The sequence below is a fragment of the Rhinoraja longicauda genome, chromosome 21 (genome assembly GCF_053455715.1).
Source record: "Rhinoraja longicauda isolate Sanriku21f chromosome 21, sRhiLon1.1, whole genome shotgun sequence".
NCBI lineage: Eukaryota > Metazoa > Chordata > Chondrichthyes > Rajiformes > Arhynchobatidae > Rhinoraja > Rhinoraja longicauda.
The window spans coordinates 19,600,379-19,622,101 of record NC_135973.1 but is presented as its reverse complement, the minus strand read 5'-3'; the positions used below and the strand labels follow the sequence as shown (position 1 = coordinate 19,622,101).

The window sequence follows — 21,723 nt, the reverse complement described above, 5'->3', positions numbered from 1 at the left end:
CCAAGTTGTTTCAGTGAAACATTTTACAACATTGCCTCCCCAATAAAGGACCTGCCCAGGGAGATCGGACGCTGAAGTGTCAGTACCAACTGCAAGGCGCTGGCAATCGAAGGGATCCCAACAGAGGTCGGCAACGGCTGCAGTGTTCTGGATAGTGAGCAGTGAGGAATCCGGTAACCGGCCAGGCTTCGACAGCTGCAGGAGAAAAGGAGAATGAATCAAAGATCTATCATGTAGCAAGAAACTTGGAGACACAAGGAACTGCAGATGCCGTAATCTTGAGGAAAAACACGCAGTGCTGGAGTAATTCTGCAGGTGAGGCAGCATCTCTGGAGAACATAGAGTCTGAAGAAGTGTCCTGATTCAAAACATCTCCTTACCATATTCTCCAGAGATGCTGCCTGACCCACTGAGTTACTCCAGCACCTTGTGTTCTACAGCATTCTGGGCCATTCCTTTTTTCAAACCAAACCTTCTTTTAATTGATTTGTCTATAACAATTTTACGATTTGTTTAATATTCTTTGATAATTTATTGGATTCTCTTTGCCTTCATAAACACTTCACACTCTCTCTCTTTTCACGTACCGCTTGCTGTCTCCTTCTCAGTTGCCTGAGCAGCAAATTTTCAGCAGATGATGTCATGAACAATGAGTACAGAATAAAGCTGACATGAAGACATAGAGTCTGAAGAAAGGTCCTATCCATGTTCTCCAGAGATGTTGCCTGACCAGCTGAGTTACTCCAGCAATTTGTGTCTATCTTCAGAATAAAGCTCTCTGCACTGAGCCATCTTGTACTCTTGGAGCAGGGACAGCACAGTGTGGGTGGAGAATAAAGCTTCTTCTGCACAGTCTTGTCACAGACTCCCAGGGCAGGGACAACACAGCAAGTAAAGATATAGAGTGGAACTCCCCTTGCACTGTCCCATCACACACTCCCAGGGCAAGGACAGTGCAGTTTAGATCGAGAGTAAAGTTCCCACTGCTGCACTTGGAGCTCTTCTTTCTATCTGACTTGTCCCCTACATAGGGACCTAGGTAGGAACATCCACCCTCGTGTTATTGACAGGAATAGAGGTTGGGGCCACCCTGGAAAGAGTGCAGAGAAGATTTAAGAGGATTTTTCCCAGACTCAAGGGCCTGAGCGATTGAGAGAGGTTGGACAGGTTAGGACTTTATTCCTTGGAGCAAAAGAGGCTGAGGGGTGATCTTACAGAGGTGTATAAGATCATGAGGGGAATAGATAGGGTGATAACAGTCTTTGGCTCCAGGATAGGGGAATGAAGTATCAGAGGACATAAGTTTAAGGTGAGGGGGGAAATATTTATTAGAAACCTGAAGAGCAATTTTGTCACACAGAGTGGTGGGTGTGTGGAAGAGCTGCCAGAGGAGGTAGGTGAGGCAGGTACAATAACAACATTTGGACAGTTACATGGATAGGAAAGATTTAGAGGGATGTTGTCCAAACGTGGGTAAGTGGGACTAGTGTAGATGGGGCATCTTGGTTGGCATGGACGTGTTAGGCAAAAGGGCCTGTTTCTGTGCTGTATGTCTTTATGACTAAGTGATCACCTCCAACACAGCGATCTGTCCTCCTGATACCGACAGTGGAACGGCAGCTCGCTCACGATTCACGCAGAAGCCGTCAGACTCGCCAGGGGTGGTCAGATTCAGTCCCTTCAGGTTGGTGATGTGTGTGTCCCGGTGCGACACAATCCCCTGAATGTGTCTGAACTTTGAATTTGTGCCTGAAGGGTGAAATGAAGAAGCAGATGTTCAGAGAGTGGCAACACAAAGTGCAAACATCACTGCTGGGCCCACACCAAACAGCGCTGTTGTATGAATACAGGCAAGGTCAGGAGACATCTGTACGGCCCCTGACTCCACACTGCTTTCAGCAGGATTGTGGCTGAGTCTTTCTTCCTGCTCTGTCCCCACATCCACTGATAAAAATAGATCAATCTCAGCACATGTACACCCACAGGCCTCTGGAGAAGAGAATCTCAAATAGACATCATTGTGAAGGAATATCTTTTTCCTCAGTCTGTGCCTAATATGGTGCCTGATCCCTAGTTCCCAACTATCTAGCCAAGATAAGCAGTCTTTCAGCAACGACTCACTCATGTTTCACTGAAAGCATCTCTCATTCTTCCAAACTCTTGTGAGGATAAGCCCATCCTATTACTGCACAGTTCCCTTATCTCAGGATCAACTGAGTAAATCATCCCAACACCAAACACATCCTGCTCATTGCACTCGAGATGCAATCCCGCAGAACACTACCGCACAGGAACAAGCCCTTTGGCCCACAATGTTTGTGCCAAACATGATGCATGTTAAAATAATGTATTTTGCCTGCACTGATCCACATCTTCCATCGCCCGGGGGGGGGGCTTCAATATCGGAGCCTCGATTGCCTCGACGCAGCAAGGAAGAAATAAGAACTTTTTTTACCTTCCAGCACAGTGAGGAGGTGCCTGGAGGAAAGTCACTGTGATGGATGTTTATGTTAAATTTATGTAATTGTGTTTTGTTTGCTTTTTATTCTTATGACTATTTGGTAACAACATTTTGTTCATATTTATTTTGAATGACAAATAAATTCAATTCAATTCAATCTCTCTGTTTCCAGCAAATTCATGTTGTCTATTTAACAGCTTAAATGCCATTATTATCGATGCCTCTATGGGCACCCCTGCCAGTGCAACACCTCACATTCACTTGACCCCTCTTGCACGCCTACCTCCTTGCATTAAAAGCCTCATGATACACCATCTGATTGATCAACCGATCCCCTGGCCCTTTGCACAAAGCCTCTCCACTTTCCATCGGCATCAGCTACTCGACTCATTCCAAGACACCTAGAACATCGGCATTTTCTCGGTTCTCCTTTCAACTCACCCAGGAAGTTGTGCAGAGATTTCTGGCTTTGAGGGGTTGTGACAGAATCGCTGGACTTTGTGCTGTTCAGGGAGGTAACGGACGGCGAGGTCAGCGAGCCATTGGAACTTGATGATGATATCTGTCCACTGTGAACCTGGAACTCACACAGCCGCAAGGAGAGATCAGAACTCACAGAGGAACAGCCAGTAACCTTCCCCCAGTGGTGCTGAGCAGAATTGGGAATCTGGCTGCACGGTTACATTGCTTGGTGATACACGAGCCAGCACCGATGGCTCACACCTTTTCCCCTTCTCTCTTTAACCTCGTTCTCCCTGCCACCCTCTAAATCTCTGCCTACTCTTGTTCGGGCTTCCTGCCCTTCTCGGTTCAAACAGTCCACTGGTGGCAGCCCGGGCTCTGGATGTTTCTGCTTAAACCACTCCTTCCTGTTTGATGTTCCTTAACACTATTAGTTTAATGTAGAGATACAGCACGGAAATAGGCCCTTCGGCCCACTGAGTTTTTTTACATTTTCTAAAACATTTATTTACATTTATACCAAGCCAATTAACCTACAAAGCTGTACGTCTTTGGAGTGTGGGAGGAAACCGAAGATCTCAGAGAAAACCCATGCAGGTCACGGGGAGAACGTACAATACAGACATCTCCATACAGACAAGCACCCATAGTCAGGATCGAACCCGGATCTCTGGCGCTGCACGGCAGTAGCTCTACCACTACAACACCGAGCCGCCCTGACCAAGTCTTTGGTCACCAATTCTATTACCCCTTTGTCATGTGGCAAAGAGTAAATTGTTTTTAGATTGTTCCCTTGCTAGTTTAACGTTTTAGAGATACAGCGTGGAAACAGACCCTTCGGCCCACCAAGTCCACGCCGACCTGCAATCACCCGTACATTGGTTCAATTTTACACACTGGGGACAATTTACAGACACCAATTAACTTACAAACCTACACGTCTTTTGAGGAAACCGGAGCACCTGGAGAAAACCCATCCAGTCACAGGGAGAATGTACAAACCCAGCACCTGTACAGCAGTAATCAGGATCAAACCAGGATCTATGTTGCTATACGGCAGCAACTCCACCTTTGCGCCATTGTGCCATCCTGTGCTGAAGGCATTATATGAATACACAGGGAGGTGGCAGTTGTAAGGATGTGGTTGGTCTCAGCTGATGCACAGGGTTTTTCCAATGAGGTCTAACTGGGCTCTGGTCAAGCTCTGGGCTCTCCGGAACACACGGCTATCTTACACTCACCTGTTCTGGAGCCTCATATACTGAACATGTAGCCCCCTTGCTCATCCAGACCCTCGCAATGGTTGCCCTGCCTAAACCATCCTCAGCTGTTCATGTCTAACAACAGTGCTGCAGTGTGTAAGGAGTGGGGATGAGAAGGTAGGATTTCAGAACTAGCATGTTCGGGTGATCGATGACTCGGTGGGCCGAAGGGCCTGTTTCCATGCTGTATCATTTAATCAATCATGGTGGGAAATGATTCATATCAACAAGAACGCTGCTTACTGTGTCTCCAGCTCCCCAGGACTCTTCTTCCTTTTCTCCGCCTCCCTTGGCAGCCTGTGACCTTGGTTGTGTAGCTGTGTCCAGGGTGGGAGGCAGGGCGCCAGAGGTGAAGCCCTGCCTGCTGCCTTTGCCTGGTGCTAGACTTACCCTCGGCACCTGCAGGGGTAAAAGCAGGAGGTACACCCGTCAGGAAGCCCCATAGTCCAACATACCCCAGTGTCACAGAGAACCAGGCAAGACGCCGAGCTGGGCAGAGCCCTGAGAGCAGCACAGCTCTCCGGTGTGGGGGGAATGAGACCCCAGGGGAGGGGAAACAGCCCGCGAGGCGACCGTGAGTGAGAGCCCGTGTTCACCGGTGATCCCTGGCGTGGATGGACCTGAGAGTGATTCAGACTAGCAGATGTGAGCCCAGAGTGACAGAGTGCGTCCCCGTGAGAGTGACCAGTGAGACCCAAAGTGAGTGATCAGAGTGAGATCAGAGTGAAAAATCAGAGTGAAAGATCTGAGTGAAAGATCAGAAAGGGCCCCAAGAGTGAGAGATCAGAGCGAATAACCCAGGGAAATGATCTATGACCCCAGCCATCACATAACCCTGGTGGGACCTGCACTGACCTGTTTGTTGGAACCGTTGAACCAGTCCAGTGCAGACATTGCCGGAACTTTTCCCAGAGTGTCTGGGAACAAATCGGCATGGAATTCCTGGAGAGACTGGGAGAACAGAGAAAAGCAGAGTTACAGCAGTGGCAGCTGTTGGAAAAGGAACAGGTTTCTTCTGCTGAACAGCTGCTGCCTCTAAGGCCGGTCCTACGTTGATGAATTGGTGGGCTGGAGCATCTTATTGAAGGTGGTTATTGATCGCTGCTGAGTTACTGTGGCTGTATGTCTGATCGTGGGTTTCTCGGGTGAGGGGAGGGGAGCGGATTTTGGGGCGAGGGAGTGTGTGGGGCCATCACTGGGTGCAGGTCTGATTGAAGCAGTGTTCATTGATAGAATGGGCTCTGGTCGGAAATACATCGGTGGAAAGGGGATGGGGGACGCTCGTGGAGATATTTTGGTTGTTGGAATTTCTTAGAGTCCGTGTTGGAGGAAGTGGAAAGTAATTTGGTACTTCTGCTGGATGATGGACCATACAAGCTCAGGAGAGGCCACAGTCAATGTGGGAAACAGCAACAGGACCTTTAGAGAGTGAGATTAATTGTCCTGTAACTATTGAGAATTAGGCAATGAAACACAATTAGTTAAATAAAATTGTTTGGGGGAATGGGATGAAGTGGGAGTGACCGATGGGAAGAGAAAATATCACTGGTTCTGAGATGGTGTCCACATGGAGGACGTTGGGATATTTAAAGGCGGTGGGGTCTGCCTCTGATGGGTGACGAGCGGCGATGTGCAGGGCCAGGGAGGGGGTTACCTTGCGGGGCACTCTGTAGCTGATGGGCACGATGGAATTCTCAGTCAGCTGAAGCAGGCGGATCACTTCACACGACATCACGTCCAGCGCGAGTTTGGGCACTGTTGCAACACCTTTGGACTTCACCTCTGTCAGGCACTGGCCGACTGTGGAGGGCGCACAAACACTTACATCTAGAGTGCATAAACCCCCCCCCCCCCCCCATCCCCCTGCCCAAGATCTTCAGCACCACCCTCAAGGTTTCGCTGCCCCACTCCACACGAACCAGGCTCGGGCGAGCATGGGGGGAGTTCACACCATCTGCCTGGACAACATGCAAAACAAAGCTTTTCACAGTACTCTGTACGTGACCACAATAAACCTAAACCACCAGTCATCAGGATCTTCCACCTCAGCTTCACCCCACCTCTCTCTATTCCCATAATGTCCCAAAACCTATCAACCCTATGTGTTTGTGTGTCTGTCAACTGGGCAACACTCTTGCATCCACTCTGCAAGAGACTTGTAAGTTTCAAGACGATCTCTTCTTGTAAACTCTGGAGAACACGGGTTCAGTCTACTCTTCACTGCACTTCCTCTAGGCAAATACATCCTGTCTCAGGTAAGGAGACTAAAACTGCACACGTTACTCCAGGTGCAGAACAGTACAGCACAGGAACAGGCCCTTCAACCCACAATGTCCGTGCCGAACATGATGCCAAGATAAACTAATCTCCTCTGTCTGCAAGTGATTCATATCCTTCTATGCGTCTATTTAAAAACTTCTTAAATGCCACTATTGGATCTGCCTCCACCATACCTACTGGCCACACGTTCCTGGTACCCACAACTCCTGGATAAAACAAACTTGCCCCGCACATCTCCTTTAAACTGTTTTTAGCTTTTCTCAGTGACTTTGTCCACAATAAACCCAGGCCCATGCACAAAATGTACCCTGCTTTTTTATGTTGTGAACCAAAGTTGATGAGTCGGGTTGGAAAGTAGTGACAGGATCGGTCAAAGTCAGCATGGATTTATGAAGGGGAAATCATGCTTGACTAATCTTCTGGACTTTTTTGAGGATATAACAAGTAGAATGGATAAGGGAGAGCCAGTGGATGTGGTGTATCTGGACTTTCAAAAAGCTTTTGGCAAGGTCCCACACAAGAGATTAGTGTGCAAAATTAGAGCACATGGTATTGGGGGTAGGGTATTGAGATGGATAGAGAACTGGTTGGCAGACAGGAAGGAAAGAGTAGGAATTAACGGGTCCCTTTCAGAATGGCAGGCAATAACTAGTGAGGTGCCGCAAGGCTCAGTGCTGGGACCCCAGTTATTTACAATATATATTAATGATTTAAACGACGGAATTAAATATAATATCTCCAAGTTTGCAGATGACACAAAGCTGGGTGGCAGTGTGAGCTGCGAGGAGGATGCTATGAGGCTGCACGGTGACTTGGATAGGTTGGGTGAGTGGGCAGAAGCATGGCAGAGGCAGTATAATGTGGATAAATGTGAGGTTATCCACTTTGGTGGCAAGAACAGGAAGGCAGATTATTATCTGAACGGTGTCAGATTAGGAAAAGGGGAGGTGCAACGAGATCTAGTTGTGCTTCTATATCAGTCACTGAAAGTAAGCATACAGCTATAGAAGGCAGTGAAGAAAGCTAGTGGCACGTTGGCCTTCATTGCGAGAGGATTTGAGTTTAGGAGCAAGGAAGTTCTACTGCAGTTGTACAGGGCCCTGGTGAGACCACACCTGGAGTATTGTGTGCAATTTTGGTCTTCTAATTTGAGGAAGGGCATTTTTGCTATTGAGGGAGTGTAGTGTAGGTTCACCAGGTTAATTCCCGGATGGCGGGACTGACATATGATGAAAGAATGGGTCAACTGGGCTTGTATTCACTGGAATTTAGAAACATATATAATTCTTAATGGATTGAACAGGCTAGATGCAGGAAAAATGTTCCTGATGTTGGGGGAGTCCAGAACCAGGGGTCACAGTTTAAGAATAAGGGGTAGGCCATTTAGGACTGAGATGAGGAAAAACCTTTTCACCCAGATAGTTGTGAATCTGTGGAATTCTCTGCCACAGAAGGCAGTGGAGGCCAATTCACTGGATGTTTTCAGGAGAGAGTTAGATTTAGCTCTTAAGGGCTAAAGGAATCAAGGGATATGGGGAAAAAGCTGGAACGGAGTTCTGATTTTAGATGATCAGCCATGATCATATTGAATGGCAGTAATGGCTTGAAGGGCTGAATGGCCTACTCCTGCACCTATTTTTCTATGTTCCATGTTTCTATGACTGCAATTTTCCACATTTTCCATTTTCCACTGCCATGATGTTGTTCACTCATTCAGCGGCTTTATATCCCACTGACTCCTTTGCATCAGCTTCACTCACATCAGCAAACCTGGCCCCTTCAGACTAAAGGTTTGTGTAGAAGATGAACAACTGATCCCCAGGTCCCCCTCGTTGCAGCCAGCCTGAGGGAATTGTTTTACTCCCACTCTGCTGGAGCTGGAGCTCTTGGTGGGACTGAACCTCACCTTGTGTTAGTGCAGCATCTGTAGCAGACACTTCAAAACATCGCAGAACATTGTCACCCTGCGGGGAAGAAGAGAAATCATCAGGTTCAGCTCAAACACGTGCACACTCACACAGATGCATAGACATACAAACACAGACACACACACACGTACAAACATACAGACGCACATATACATACACACATAAAAAAACATATACACAGATACACATACATACAGATGCACACACGCAGATACACAAACTTACACAGATGCACACATGCATACACAAAGATACACATACATACAGATGCACACATGCTTACACATAGATACACATACATACACAGATACACATGCATACACATAGGTACACATACATACACAGATGCACACATGCTTACACATAGATACACATACATACACAGATGCACACATGCATACACATAGATACACATACGTACACAGATGCACATGTATACACACAGTTACACTTACATACCCAAATGCAAGCACACGTAGATGCGCAAACACACAGGCACATACACAGATTCATGCACACACGGATACACCCATACATAGACACAGATGCTCTAAGCACATGGACTAGCACACGCATAGACATGCCCACATGCGATCATGTACACACACGCAGATACATGTGCACACTCAAAGATATACACAGAAATGCCCACACTCACAGATGCCCCTACACACACAAATACGCACACAGCACAACTGTCATCTCTATTTGCCCCACAGTGACAGCTCCCAGACTTAGATCCTCTGGTCCCTGACGCTGCCAAGGTCCCCCTCCTGTTCACAGGCAGTAGGACAAGCTGAGCCGGTGGCTGTGGCTGGGGTTCAGTGCCTAGTCCAAAGCGTGAGCACCAAACGTCTGTCAGAGTCCTGTGCGGTACAGACCTTCATGAATGGCCTGTCTAACAGGGAGGCCAGACTCAGCCGGTGTACGACGGGCTATTCATGAAGGGACTCTGGCAGAAGTTTGGTGCTCAAGCTTTGGATCGGGCTTTGAATCCATGGCCTTGTGTTTGAAAAGGGAGATCGAGCCCCACGGTCAGGCTAAGCTGTTTAATTTGTGCGTCTGTAATCTGCATTCTGGACATTGACTATTTCCACCAATTCGCACACCTCCATCATCTGAACTCAGGGTGTGGAGTGACTGGGACGTTACAGTTAATACGGAAACCTGGCTAAGGGAGGGACAGGACTTGCAGCTTAATGTTCAGGGTCCAGGTGTTACAGGTGAGACAGAGATGGGGAAAGAGAGGAGGGAGACCTTTCTTGATTAAGGACACCATCACTGCAGTAGTCCTAACATTACTGATGGATCATCCAGTGAAGCTATTTGGGAAAGCTAAGAAAGGGATGATCATCTAGTTGGGAGTGTACTATAGGCCCCCAAATAGTCAACGGCAATTAGAGAACAAATATGCCGGTAGATTGCAAGCAGCTATAAGACTGATAGGGTTGTCATAGTACGGGATTTTACTGTCACACTGCATTTCAGACATTATCCATTCCCACCAATTTCCGCACCTCCGTCATCTCTCCTCCTGTCACAAGTCAAAACCCCTGTTAAAACATTCACTCCGACGAGACCTGCCTCACCCAGGGCCAGAGGGATATGCTTCACAGAGCTCTGCATGGGTTTGGAGTTTGTATCTGTGTGAGAAAGTGAGTGAGTAAATGAAGGTCAGATCATCACTGCTCACCTTTCCGGCTAGGATCAGCAACCCGGAGTCAACGTCGTAGAGTGGGATGAGTGAGCTGGTGAAAGGGGAACACAGCACATCAGGTCACTTTCCACAGCGGGAGCAGAGACCCAAAAAAAGACCCACCCACTGCCCAACTCACCGTGGGCTGGGTCTCAGTCAGAGATCACCAGCCAGTGGCAGAACGACATTAGAGGCCCCTTATATCCACATCAGCTCGTCCACTCCCAAGCCCCCGTTCCCCAGTCAGAACCTTTCAGCACCCTTTTGTAAATTCCTCTCTAATTTATAGAAACAGGGCTCTAAATTCTGGTCTCACGCCTAAGAACTAAGGAGACTACAGAGTGCGGTAGAGCTGGTAGAGCCAATGCCTCAGCTTTGCACTTTCCACCTGTGACCACATGGGTTTCCTCCAGGTGCTCTAATTTCCTCCCACATCCCAAAGACATGCAGGTTTGTGGGGCATGGAAAAGAAAATGGGATAACAAAGAACCAGTGTGAACAGTGTGATGGTCGCTATGGACTCGGTGAGCCAAAGGGGCTGTTCCCATGCTGTACCTCTAAACTAAACTGCCTGATCCATCACAGATATTTACTATCGAAGGAATCTACAGGAAGTACTGCCTCAAAAACAACTGCCAGTTATCAAAGACCCACAGCACCCTGGCCACACTCTCATCTCACTGCTACCAATGGAGAGACGGTACAGGAGCCCGAAAACCATGACCACTAGGTTCAAGAATAACATCTTCCCTGCAACCACCAACCCTACCTAACCTTCTCAACACCAACCTCAGCAACTATGATCTTACAGTCTATAGACTGTATCTTTGGTTGCACTAAGACTTCAGTTTTGCATTGTTATGGTTATCCCGATAAGCATTGTGGGAGGACAGGAAATGGGATGCGTGGGAAATGGGGCCCCAGTGAGTTTAAGGGAGTGCAGGGAATGGGGTGAGTTTGATGTGAGCGTGGGAAGCAGAACCTGTGGAGCCAGATACTGAACCATCACGATCTGTGAGTAATTGGAGAGTGGATTACTGAAGTTGTCAGTGGGACCATGTCCCAATCACGATATCGTCACACCACCACAACGGATGAGGATACTAGCAGTATAAACCGATCGCAGTTGGAGGCAAAACACAGCAGCTTTTAGCTGGCGTGAGTGCGGGGAAGCAAGGCCTCTTGCTGAGGACTTTAGATTAAAAGGACATCCCCTGTTACATCAGCGAGCGTGGCTCAGGCTGGTTCTCACAGAACACCACAATGCGTTGTAAACAGTGCAGCCAAGGCTAGGGCAGACCTGCCCCGTCTGCAGTAACTCTCACTGCCACCAGGGGGTGGTTTGGTCATAGGGTACAGCAGCTACACACACACAACCACACTGCACTGGCCCAGGCCGTTTGGCCCATCTGTTCATCCAATCTCGCTACCAGGGCACCTGGTTTACACAGATCAGGAGATGCACTGAGAAAGGGGCTTTGGAGAGGATGCAGGGGAATTTCACCAGATTTGGGGGGGAATCTGGGTGGTTGCAGGGAAGAAGTTATTCTCCTTCTGAGCTAGAAGGAGAAATTGAGCAAACGGATTGTTTTTCCTAGAACAACAGAGGCTAAGGGGAGGCCAGATTGAAGAATATAACATTATGAGAGGAAGAACCTTTTTCTCAGGGGGCAATATCAAGGACTAGAGGGCATAGCTATGAGGTGAGAAAGACAAAGTGTAAAGGAGATGTGTTGAGCACAATTTTTTTTTTACACAGAGTGGTGGGTGCCTGGAACATGCTGCCAAGGGTGGTGGTAGACAGATATCAATCATGGTATTTAAGAGACTTTTAGACGGGCACATGGATATGCAGGGAATTGAGGGATATGGATCCCGTACAGTCAGATTAGTTTAACCTGGCATCACGTTAGGCACGGACATTGTGGGCCGAATGGCCTGTTCCTGTGCTGTTCTATGTTGATACAATGGACTGCAGATGCAAAAAAAAGGAACAGTAGTGCTGAGTATATCAGCAGGTCAGGCAGCATCTCTGGAGAAAATGGATGGGGTGGCGTTTCAGATCTGAAGAAGGGTTACAACCTGAAACTTTGCCTGTCCATGTTCTCCAGAGATGCTGCATGGCCCGCTGAGTTACTCCAGCACTTTGTGTCTTTTTATACTGTTCTATTTTCTACATCAGATACTGGAGACTGGGGCAGTGGGAGCTGTGCGTAGTGTGTCGTGTGTGTGCAGGGCATGGGGGCTGTGGGAGTTGTGCGAGCACAGGGCAGAGAGGACGGGGCAGAGAGGGGCTGTGGGAGCTGAGTGTTGTGTGCGAGTTGTGTGTTGTGTGTGAGAGCAGAGAGGGGCTGTGGGAGCTGTGTTGTGTGAGCGCAGGGGGAGTGGGGGTGGAAGCTGTGAGGTCCCTCGCTGGATGTCTTTCTACGCTGTTTCTGATGCTAATTCTCAGCTGTGTCACTGTCCAGTGTCGGAGCTCCTTGCTCCTCACACTTGGAGTCCTGCACAGTCACGCAGGCTGCAGCCTTACATTCTCTCCCTCCCCTCCTCCCCGCACAAACCAACAGTTCCCACACAACTTATTTACATACTGAGCCTGCAGTCTTCCCACACTGACAGCCACACAGGGACCTGGCAACGTCCCAGCCAGAGGCTCAACCCGAACAAATGTCAGCCTCTGCTCTGCACGCCCCCCTCTCACAGCCTCAGCGCGGAGACGAGAGGCAGCCGAGGCTTCAGAGTAGACCCAGCCCCCAGGGAGTGAACCTCAACACCGGCCGGTATCGCTGCCTTAGAGCCACACATGTCGGGCAAGAACGCACAGGGATTAACGCAGCAACGTGGGAGAGCCATCTCCCAACGTGCTGTGCCATCTCCCACAGCAGGGACAGACCCAGGGTGGGTGGGAGCTCTCTGTCCATCAGTGGCCCTGAGGTGTTGCAAATGCCCAAGCAGAACCTGACTTTCCAAAGTGCATTACCTCACACCTGTCTACAATAGATTCCATCCGCCACAGTCCAACTGATCCATGCCCCAATATATCCTGACAACCTTCTGCATGATCTACAACTCCTCCATTCTTTATGACATCTAAAAGCATTGATCAGATCACCTGCACTCTCAGTCCGTCATTTATAAATATTACCCACAGTGAAGGCCCCAGCACGGATCCTTGCGGCACTGCACAGAATTGATTGACTGAAAGATACAACAGGGAAGCAGACCCTTCGGTCCACGCCGACCATCAATCACCCAGCACATTAGTTGTTTGTTATCCCACTTTCTCATCCAGTCCCTACACCGTAGGGGCAATTAACCTACAAACCCGCACATCTTTAAGATGTGGGAGGAATCCGGAGCACCCAGGAAAACCACGTGGTCACAGAGAGAACGTGCAGATTCCACACAAACAGCACCTCAGGTCAGGATCAAACCCAGGTGTCGGGGGGGCAGTGTGACGCAGCGGCTCTACCTGCTGTGCCACCCTGCTGAGGTGCTCTCACTGAGTGGCTTTGAATGGGCCTGTGTTAGTGTCTGTCAGACCCGGGAATCTGAGCTGCACAGACTAACAGAGCAAGTCCCGGTTCCACATCAGCAGCGGAGAAACCCTCACCCTGGCAGTGCTGTCGTCAGTGTGTTTTCATCCAGCTGGCCTGGAGGATTTGGCACCAGTGGCCTGTCCTAGGGGCTGTTTTGATGATCAATGCCAGAAACCACTTATAATTAACAATAAAAGGAGCTTTGTAAAGTCCTTGGGAATTTTAATTTGCACTTTTGGTCCAAATCAATGCCGTGGGCTGGGAACAGAGGGACTGTCAGATGTGGTGCCAGATAATCTCTCCCCAGTGACAGGGCATGCGCGGGGTGGAGCCTCAGCCTGTTGCTATCAGCTGTAGCATGGGATGCTTAGAACCAGTTCCCTGGAACCTCGGCACCTAACGTCCACAGCACCAGCCGGCCACATGACCGCCGGCCAGGAACGGCAATCTGCACCCACCCGTGGAGAAACAGCAGCCAGCCATTCAGCCCTTCAATCCTCTGCCATTACAACATTGGGCATGTACAATAACAACATTTCTCAGACATTTGGACAGGTGCATGGGTAGGAAAGATTTAAAGGGCTATGGACCAAACGTGGGTAATTGGGACTAGCTTAGATGGGGTATATTGGTCAGCATGGGCAGGTTGGGCTGAGGGGCCTGTTTCCGTGCTGTATGACTTGATGACATACTCATTCTGAGACTGGATCCACACTGTCAGCTGGACAACACTCTCCTTGCATCCACCATGCTAGATGTTTGTAAGTCTAGGCCTAGATGGAGTGGATGTGCTGAGGATGTTTCCACTTGTGGGAGAATCTAGGATCGGAGGGCACAGCTTCAAAAGGATGTAACTTTAGAAAGGAAATGAGCTTGAATTTCTTTAGCCCGAGTGTTGTGAATCTGTGAAATTCATTGCCGCTGACGGCAATGGAGACCAAGTCGTTGGGTACTTTCAAAGCGGAGATTGTAGGTTCTTGATTAGTAAGGGTGTCAAAGATTACCGGGAGAAGACAGGAGAATGGGGTTGAGAGGGAAAATTAGGTCAACCATGATCGAATAGTGGAGCAGACTCGATGGGCTGAATGGCCTAATGTTGCTCCAATGGCTTATGATCTATGTTTCAAGACAATCTCATTTTGTAAACTCTGGTGGACACGGGTCCAGTCTACTCTTCACTGCACGTCCTCTAGGCAAGTACATCCTGTCTCAGGTAAGGAGACTAAAACTCCAGGCGCAGAACAGTACAGCACAGGAACAGGCTCTTCGGCCCACATTTACAGTAAGGTACAGGTACAGTGAGTACAGGTATGGAGAGTGCAGGTACAATGAGTACAGGTACAACGAGTACAGGTATGGGGAGTACAGGTACAGGTATGGTGAGTACAGGTACAGGTATGGTGAGTACAGGTACAGTGAGTATGGGTACAGTGAGTATGGGTACAGTGTGTACAGGTACATGTACGGTGAGTACAGGTACGGTGAATACAGGTACAGTGAGTACAGGTACAATGAGTACAGGTACATTTACAGTGAGTACAGGTACAGGTACAGTGAGTACGGGTACAATGAGTACAGGTACAGTGAGTGCAGGTACGGTGAGTGCAGGTACAGTGAGTAAAGGTACAGTGAGGACAGGTACAGGTATAATGAGTACAGGTACGGTGAGTGCAGGTACGGTGAGTACAGGTACGGTGAGTACCGGTACGGTCAGTACAGGTACGGTCAGTACAGGTACGGTCAGTACAGGTACAGGTACAGGTAAGGTGAGTACAGGTACAGTGAGTACAGGTACAGTGAGTACAGGTACGGTGAGTACAGGTACGGTGAGTATGGATACAGGTACGGTGAGTATGGATACAGGTACGGTGAGTATGGATACAGGTACGGTGAGTATGGATACAGGTACGGTGAGTATGGATACAGGTACGGTGAGTACAGGTACGGTGAGTACGGGTACAGGTACGGTGAGTGCAGGTACGGTGAGTGCAGGTACGGTGAGTGCAGGTACGGTGAGTACAGGTACAGTGTGTATAGGTACAGCGAGTACAGGTACAGTGAGTGCAGGTACAGTGAGTACAGGTACGGTGAGTACAGGTACGGTGAGTACAGGTACAGTGAGTACAGGTACAGGTACAGGTAATACAGGTACAGTGAAAGTCTTGCAGTAGCATCACAGGCACGTACACTCAGACAACACATAAAAGCAAATAAAAACATAAATGATACATAAAATAACTCAAAGAAGGAAGGCAGTGCAAAAAACAAGACATTTGTGTAAAAAACAAAACCCAAGTCCTGTGCTGGGGCAGAGGTGCCGAGGTGGAGTTGAGGTTGTGTGTATTGGCCTTCCTGGGTGGAGAAAGTACAGAACATTTCCAACCAGACAATCAGGCAGAACTAATCTAGATGGATGCCGCAGTTGGTAGAGCTGCTGCCTCACAGTGGCAGAGAAATGGGCTTCCTGACCTCAGGTGCTGTCTGTGTGGAGTTCTTCTTGTGATGGCGTGGGTTTCCTCCCACATCCATGTGGGTTTTGTTGGTTAATCGGCCTCTGTAAATTGCCCCTAGTGTGGGGGGTGGATGAGAAAGTGGGATAACAGAACTAGGTTGAATGGGCGATCGATAGTCGGCATGGACTCGGTAGGCCGAAGGGCCTGTTTCCATGCTGTATCTCTGAACTAAACTAATCTATTTGTTGAGAAAACAGGATGGTGGAGCTGGAGGAGTTAGCTAGTTGCTCTCCAGAGATCAGTGGGGAGGGAGAGGGTGCTTGGCAGTTTTCCAAGAACAAGCCACGGATCAGTGTTGCGGACTCAAAGAGTCACTGAACAACCCAGCTCAGGAGGCCACTCAACTGCCCAACATACCCTGTCAGGCCCACTCCTGCCTCCCCCAGATCTGTGATTACTTTTCTGTCAAGCCAATACTGAACGGGTTCTGTGTTTACTACCATGTCCTGGTCTCCTTCCACTCGACCACCAAGCTGCACTACAATTGTTGGATGCTCCCTATCTGGCCTCCTGTACGTCAGGCCTGCTGGATCTCCTGGTTGCTAACCATTTTAACTCCTCCACCCATTCCCAAACTGACCTTTCTGTCCTGTGCCTCCTCCTTTGCCAGAGTGAGGCCACACACTGGAGGAACAGCACCTCAAATCGGGTAGCTTACAATCCAATGGTATGAACGTAAGTACTCCAATTTGAATTTATACTACCACCTCCGCCATCTCTTTCCCGTGCCAGCACTTCCCATTGAGCTCCCATTTCTCCCACCAGTCACCCATTCCTTCCTCCTCCTCATTCCCATCTCCCATATCTGAGTCTCCCATTCCTTTAATCCACCCTCTTTCCCCTCCCCTTGTCCCCTTCCACCTAACCCCCCCCTCCACCTTTACATTTTACCCCTCCTCTCCTCTCCTTATCTGAAACCCTTTTGCCTCCTTTTTACTTCAAGCCTTTGTCACTTACTCCACCAACTGTCAATCTCCCATCCCCTTCACCTGTATCCATCTATCACTTGCCAGGCTTTGCCCCGCATGCACCTCTCTTTTTCAGCATTCTCCAGCCCTACTCCCTCAGTCTGATGGGTCCTGACCCGAAGCATCACCTATCCATTCCCTCTACAGATGCTGCTTGACCCACTGAGTTCTTCCAGCACTGTGTGTTTTGCTCACTAATTGTTTCATCAGCTTTGTAGATCGTCACTAAAAACATGAACAAGCACTTTAAACTTTAGAGATGTAGCGTGGAAACAGGCCCCTTCGGCCCACCGAGTCTATGCCGACCAGCAATCACCCCGTACACTTACACTATCCTACACACTAGGGCCAATTTACAATTTTTACCGAAACCATTTAATCTACAAAGCTGTACGTCTTTGGAATATGGGAGGAAACAGGAGCCCCAGGAGAAAACCCACGCAGACACAGGGAGAACGTAGACTTCGTACAGACGGCACCCTTAGTCAGGATTAAACCCGGGTCTCTGACACTGTAAAACTGTAGCTACCACTGTTCATTGTTCCATTGTCGGTATAAATGGCAATGAAATCCTCTTGCTTGACTCTAGGCTCGAGTGGAGTGGGAGCAGGGTCTGACCACCCCGCGGCGATCTGCCTGTCCTCCACCTCAAACGCTCGTGTTCAGCAAAGGCCTTGGATAAAGGCTCTTTTATTCGCAACACAAACCCGTACTGCTGCAGCCAGCTCTTCCTCCTACACTGCACGGTCGTCAGGGTGAGAGGTGGGCTGTGTGGGCATTAATTCTGTGGGCTGGAACAGTTCTGGCATCTTTATATTCTGTATTAACGTCAGTCAGAGTTCAGCTCCTACCCTGCAAAGCCAATCCTTTTGACCTGCACACGCAGCCTCCTTCCACACTCAGCACCACCCACTCCGGTCCTATATAAAAGCACGAGTCACTGAGTCATACAGCGTGGAACAGACCCTTCAGCACAACTTGTTCATGCAAACCAGATCCCATCTACGCTAGTCCCATTTGCCTGGATAGAGTGGATGTGGAAAGGATTTTTCCACTAGTTGGAGGTTTAGGACCAGAGCCCATAGCCTTAGAATAAAAGGACATACCATCAGAAAGGAGATGAGGAGGAATTTCTTTAGTCAGAAGGTGGTGAATCTGTGGAATTCATTGCCACAGAGCTGCAGAGGCCTAGTCAATTGATATTTTTAAGGTGAAGTTTGGCAGATTCTTGATTAGTTAAACTCCTGTCCCATTTAGGGTATTTTTTAGGCGACTAGGCTGTCACCACATGGTCGCCGGGGTGTTGCCTGTATGGTCGTGAGGAGTCTCCTCAGTCGCCCAGAGTCGCAGCGTCTTTCTGGTCGCCGCTGGATTTTCTGAATGTTGAAAAATATTCGGCGACAGTGAGTTTGATGCCAATGAGCGTAGCTTGACGTCTCCTGATGTAGGTGCTGTCGTAGGTTGTCGCCGGTGCTGACTTCGGTGAATTCCATTGATGTATGAAGATATTGTATTTCAGTGTCTCATGGCATCACGTTCAAGTATTTTAATTTCATATATTTTGATCAATAAAACAAACACAAACACTAGCATTGCACTGGATTGAAAACCAAACTCTTGGGAGGATGTGGGTGGGCCTGAAAAGGGGCTTTTCTTGTGGTCTGTCGTGGGCTCTCCTCCTGGAGTGGTGGACTTCCGTTTGTGGTGTGGGCTGTTTGCTGTTGATCTTCAGATCATGTCGTTCTGCCATGGTACATTGCCTAGTTCGGAGTTGTAGTAAGTGCAGAGATGGTCTCTCTGGTCCTTGGCTCTCTTGTTGGAGGTGTTTCCTGGCAATATCTCCAGTCCCACCATCGGTGCAGCCTGTACTCCAGTTCTCCATATGATGTTGCCTGTCTGGTTGTCCACTCGGTCACCCTCCACCATGGCTGCTGCTCTTCTGGTGCAGATCAGGTTGAGGACACATGCTGCGTAGACAATGGTCTCCACATTCTTGGGCTCCTGCTCCATCGTAGTCAGCAAGCATCTGAATCTGCTGGCAAGGACGCCAAAGGCGTTTTCCACGACCCTCCTAGCCCTGGACAGCCTGTAGTTGAAGATCCTCTGCTCCCTTGACATCTGCCTGTGAGGGTATGGCTTCATCATCCATGACCTGAGAGGGAAGGCGTCATCACCAACCAGTGTGTATGGGATGACAGGGTTGGCTTCTCCTGGCAGAGGTTCTGGATCAGGAAAGCCTGCTCTTCCTTCTTCCAGTGCTTCCCCAAAGGAGGTCTCTCTCCAGATCCCACCATCTGTGACACTGCCAGGTGTGCCCACATCCACAAACAGGAAGTTATAGTTTGCATCCACCACAGCCATGAGTACGATGGAATGGAACTTCTTGTAGTTGAAGTACATCGAATCTCCATGGGGTGGACATCTGATGGCCACGTGCTTGCCGTCCACTGCCCCACATGTGTTCTGGAAGTTCCATCTGGTATCAAAGCCCTGCACCACTCTCTTCCACTCATCTGGTGTACTCAGGCAGTCCATGACTTCATCTTCATAAGCATTGATGATGGCCTCACAGGTCTCAGATAACCTTGCTGATGGTGTTGTGGGCCACAAGAAAGCTGTAGGAGAGGCTCTTGCAGGAGTCTCCTGATGCCAGGTAGCAGAGGGTGATGACTAGGCGCAGGCCTGGTTCCAGTGGCTTCCTCATGAACGTCTCCTTTTTCTCCAGGAGAGGGCCAACTTCAGCCCGTGAAACAGCTCAGGGGGGAGCCTAGTGAAGTTTATGAAGGCAGCTTCATCTTCTTGCTGGAGCTCAGTCATCAGGTTGCCATACTGGCCCAAACTGGTTCTCTTCAGGGACAAGGGCTTCAACCACACAGACCTCTTCTTGGGCTTCTTCTTCCCCATTCTTCTTGTCCTTCTGCCCTGCTGATCTTTAAACATGAGGGCCGCTGCAAGCAGCAGGGCTTCTTCTTCTTGTGAGAGCAATGCCCTCTGATGTTGCTCCATGGTAATCATGATTGGAAACCCTACCCTACACCCCCTTCTATAGGGAAACTGGGTGATTCCGTTGTTTTGGAGGCCAAAATGATGTGTATTGTCGTCAGTTGTCGCCGACAGGATTGTAGCTTGTCGCGGGTGGACGTAGGTTGACTTCGGTTGTCGCCTGGGTGGTCGTAGGTTGTCATAGGTGTCGTCGTAGGTTGAAGTAGGTGCGGTCGTAGGTGGACGTCCGAGTCACAACGATTGGGTCGCCGGTTGTCGGTAGCTTGCCGTAGCTTGATGTCGACTAGGTGGTAGGTTGTTGTAGCTTGTTGGAGACATTGTCATGGGGGGGTCCAGTCGCCGGTTTTACGGTGACCTGCTACGTCTATGACAGTCGCTGACAGTCGCCTAAAAAATCACCTAAGTGGGACAGGCCCTTAAGGGTGTCAGGGGTTAAGGGAAGAAGGCAGGAAAATGGGGTCGAGAGGGAAAAATAGACCAGTCATGATTGAATGGCGGAGTAGACTTGATCGGCCAAATGGCCTAATTTTGCTCCTCTCACTTATGCTGATCGATGGTCGGCTCGGACTTGGTGGGCCAAAAGACCTGTTTCCATGCTGTATCTTTCAATCAATCTATCAAAAGAACACTGTGCTTCCACAGCACTTATACCTATTTGAGGGGTGTGGGCAGAATCTAAACAAACTGGATCAGACTGACTAGGCAGTGCTCATGAGGAAGAAATGTAGGCTGCAAATGTCTGACTCAGAACCAGAAGACACAGCTTTAAGGTAAGAGAGAAGAGATTTAATAGGAACCGGAGGGTCATCTTTTTCACACAGAGGGTTGTGGGTGTATGGAACGAGCTGCCAGAGGAGGTAGTTGAGGCAGAAACTATAACAACATTTAAAAGATATTTGGTCAGGTCGAAAGGTTAAGAGGGATATGGGTCAAACACAGTTGTAAGTCCAGTAATTGACTGAATTAAATGTGCAGCATGGAAACAAGCCCTTCGGTCCACCGAGTCCATGATGACCATCGATCACCCATACACACTAGTTCTACGTTATCCCAGTTTCACATCCATTCTCTACACACTAGGAGCAATTTACAGAGGCCAAGTAACCTACAAACCCGCATGTCTTTGGGATGTGGGAGGAAACCGCAGCACCTGGAGGAAACCCACGTGGTTACAGGGAGAACGTGCAAACTCCACACAGACAGACAGCACCCGAAGTCAGGATCAAACCCGGGTCACCGGAGCTGTGAGGCATCGGCTCTTCCCGCTCCCCCACTATATTGCCCACAATCAGCAATATTTTATACTCAATTATTTGAGGGAACAGTCTGACTGCGGTGGACTGTCCATGGAAGCCGGACGCTCAGACAATTCATTTGAAAGAGTATGGGGTGGGAGAGGCAGGAGAAAAATGTGTTACCAGGCACTGATGATACTGTGGACCAAGTGAATCTCATGGATTTAGTGGACACATGAAACTGCAGATACAATAGCTGGAGTAACTCAGTGGGTCAGTCAACATCTCTGGAGAACACGGTCTCCAGAGATGCTGCCTGACTTGCTGAGTTACTCTAGCGCTTTGATTCTTTTTTGTACACCGGCATCTGCAGTTC

General features: G+C 49.0%; 1 protein-coding gene across 2 annotated transcripts in view; it reads right to left on the bottom strand.

The window, feature by feature from the left end:
• Positions 1-21,723, bottom strand: part of coro7 (coronin 7) — an 80,876-nt gene that overhangs the window by 10,839 nt on the left and 48,314 nt on the right. The window contains exons 10-17 of one of the 2 annotated variants that reach the window (XM_078417985.1): positions 10,087-10,141; positions 8,372-8,429; positions 5,840-5,985; positions 5,041-5,136; positions 4,429-4,584; positions 2,903-3,044; positions 1,574-1,749; positions 87-195 (exon numbers count right to left, since the gene is read on the bottom strand). In XM_078417985.1, coding sequence (XP_078274111.1) covers positions 87-195; positions 1,574-1,749; positions 2,903-3,044; positions 4,429-4,584; positions 5,041-5,136; positions 5,840-5,985; positions 8,372-8,429; positions 10,087-10,141 — 938 coding nt within the window. The remainder of the gene's footprint in view (positions 1-86; positions 196-1,573; positions 1,750-2,902; positions 3,045-4,428; positions 4,585-5,040; positions 5,137-5,839; positions 5,986-8,371; positions 8,430-10,086; positions 10,142-21,723) is intronic. The other variant, XM_078417986.1, reaches the window with a different exon arrangement.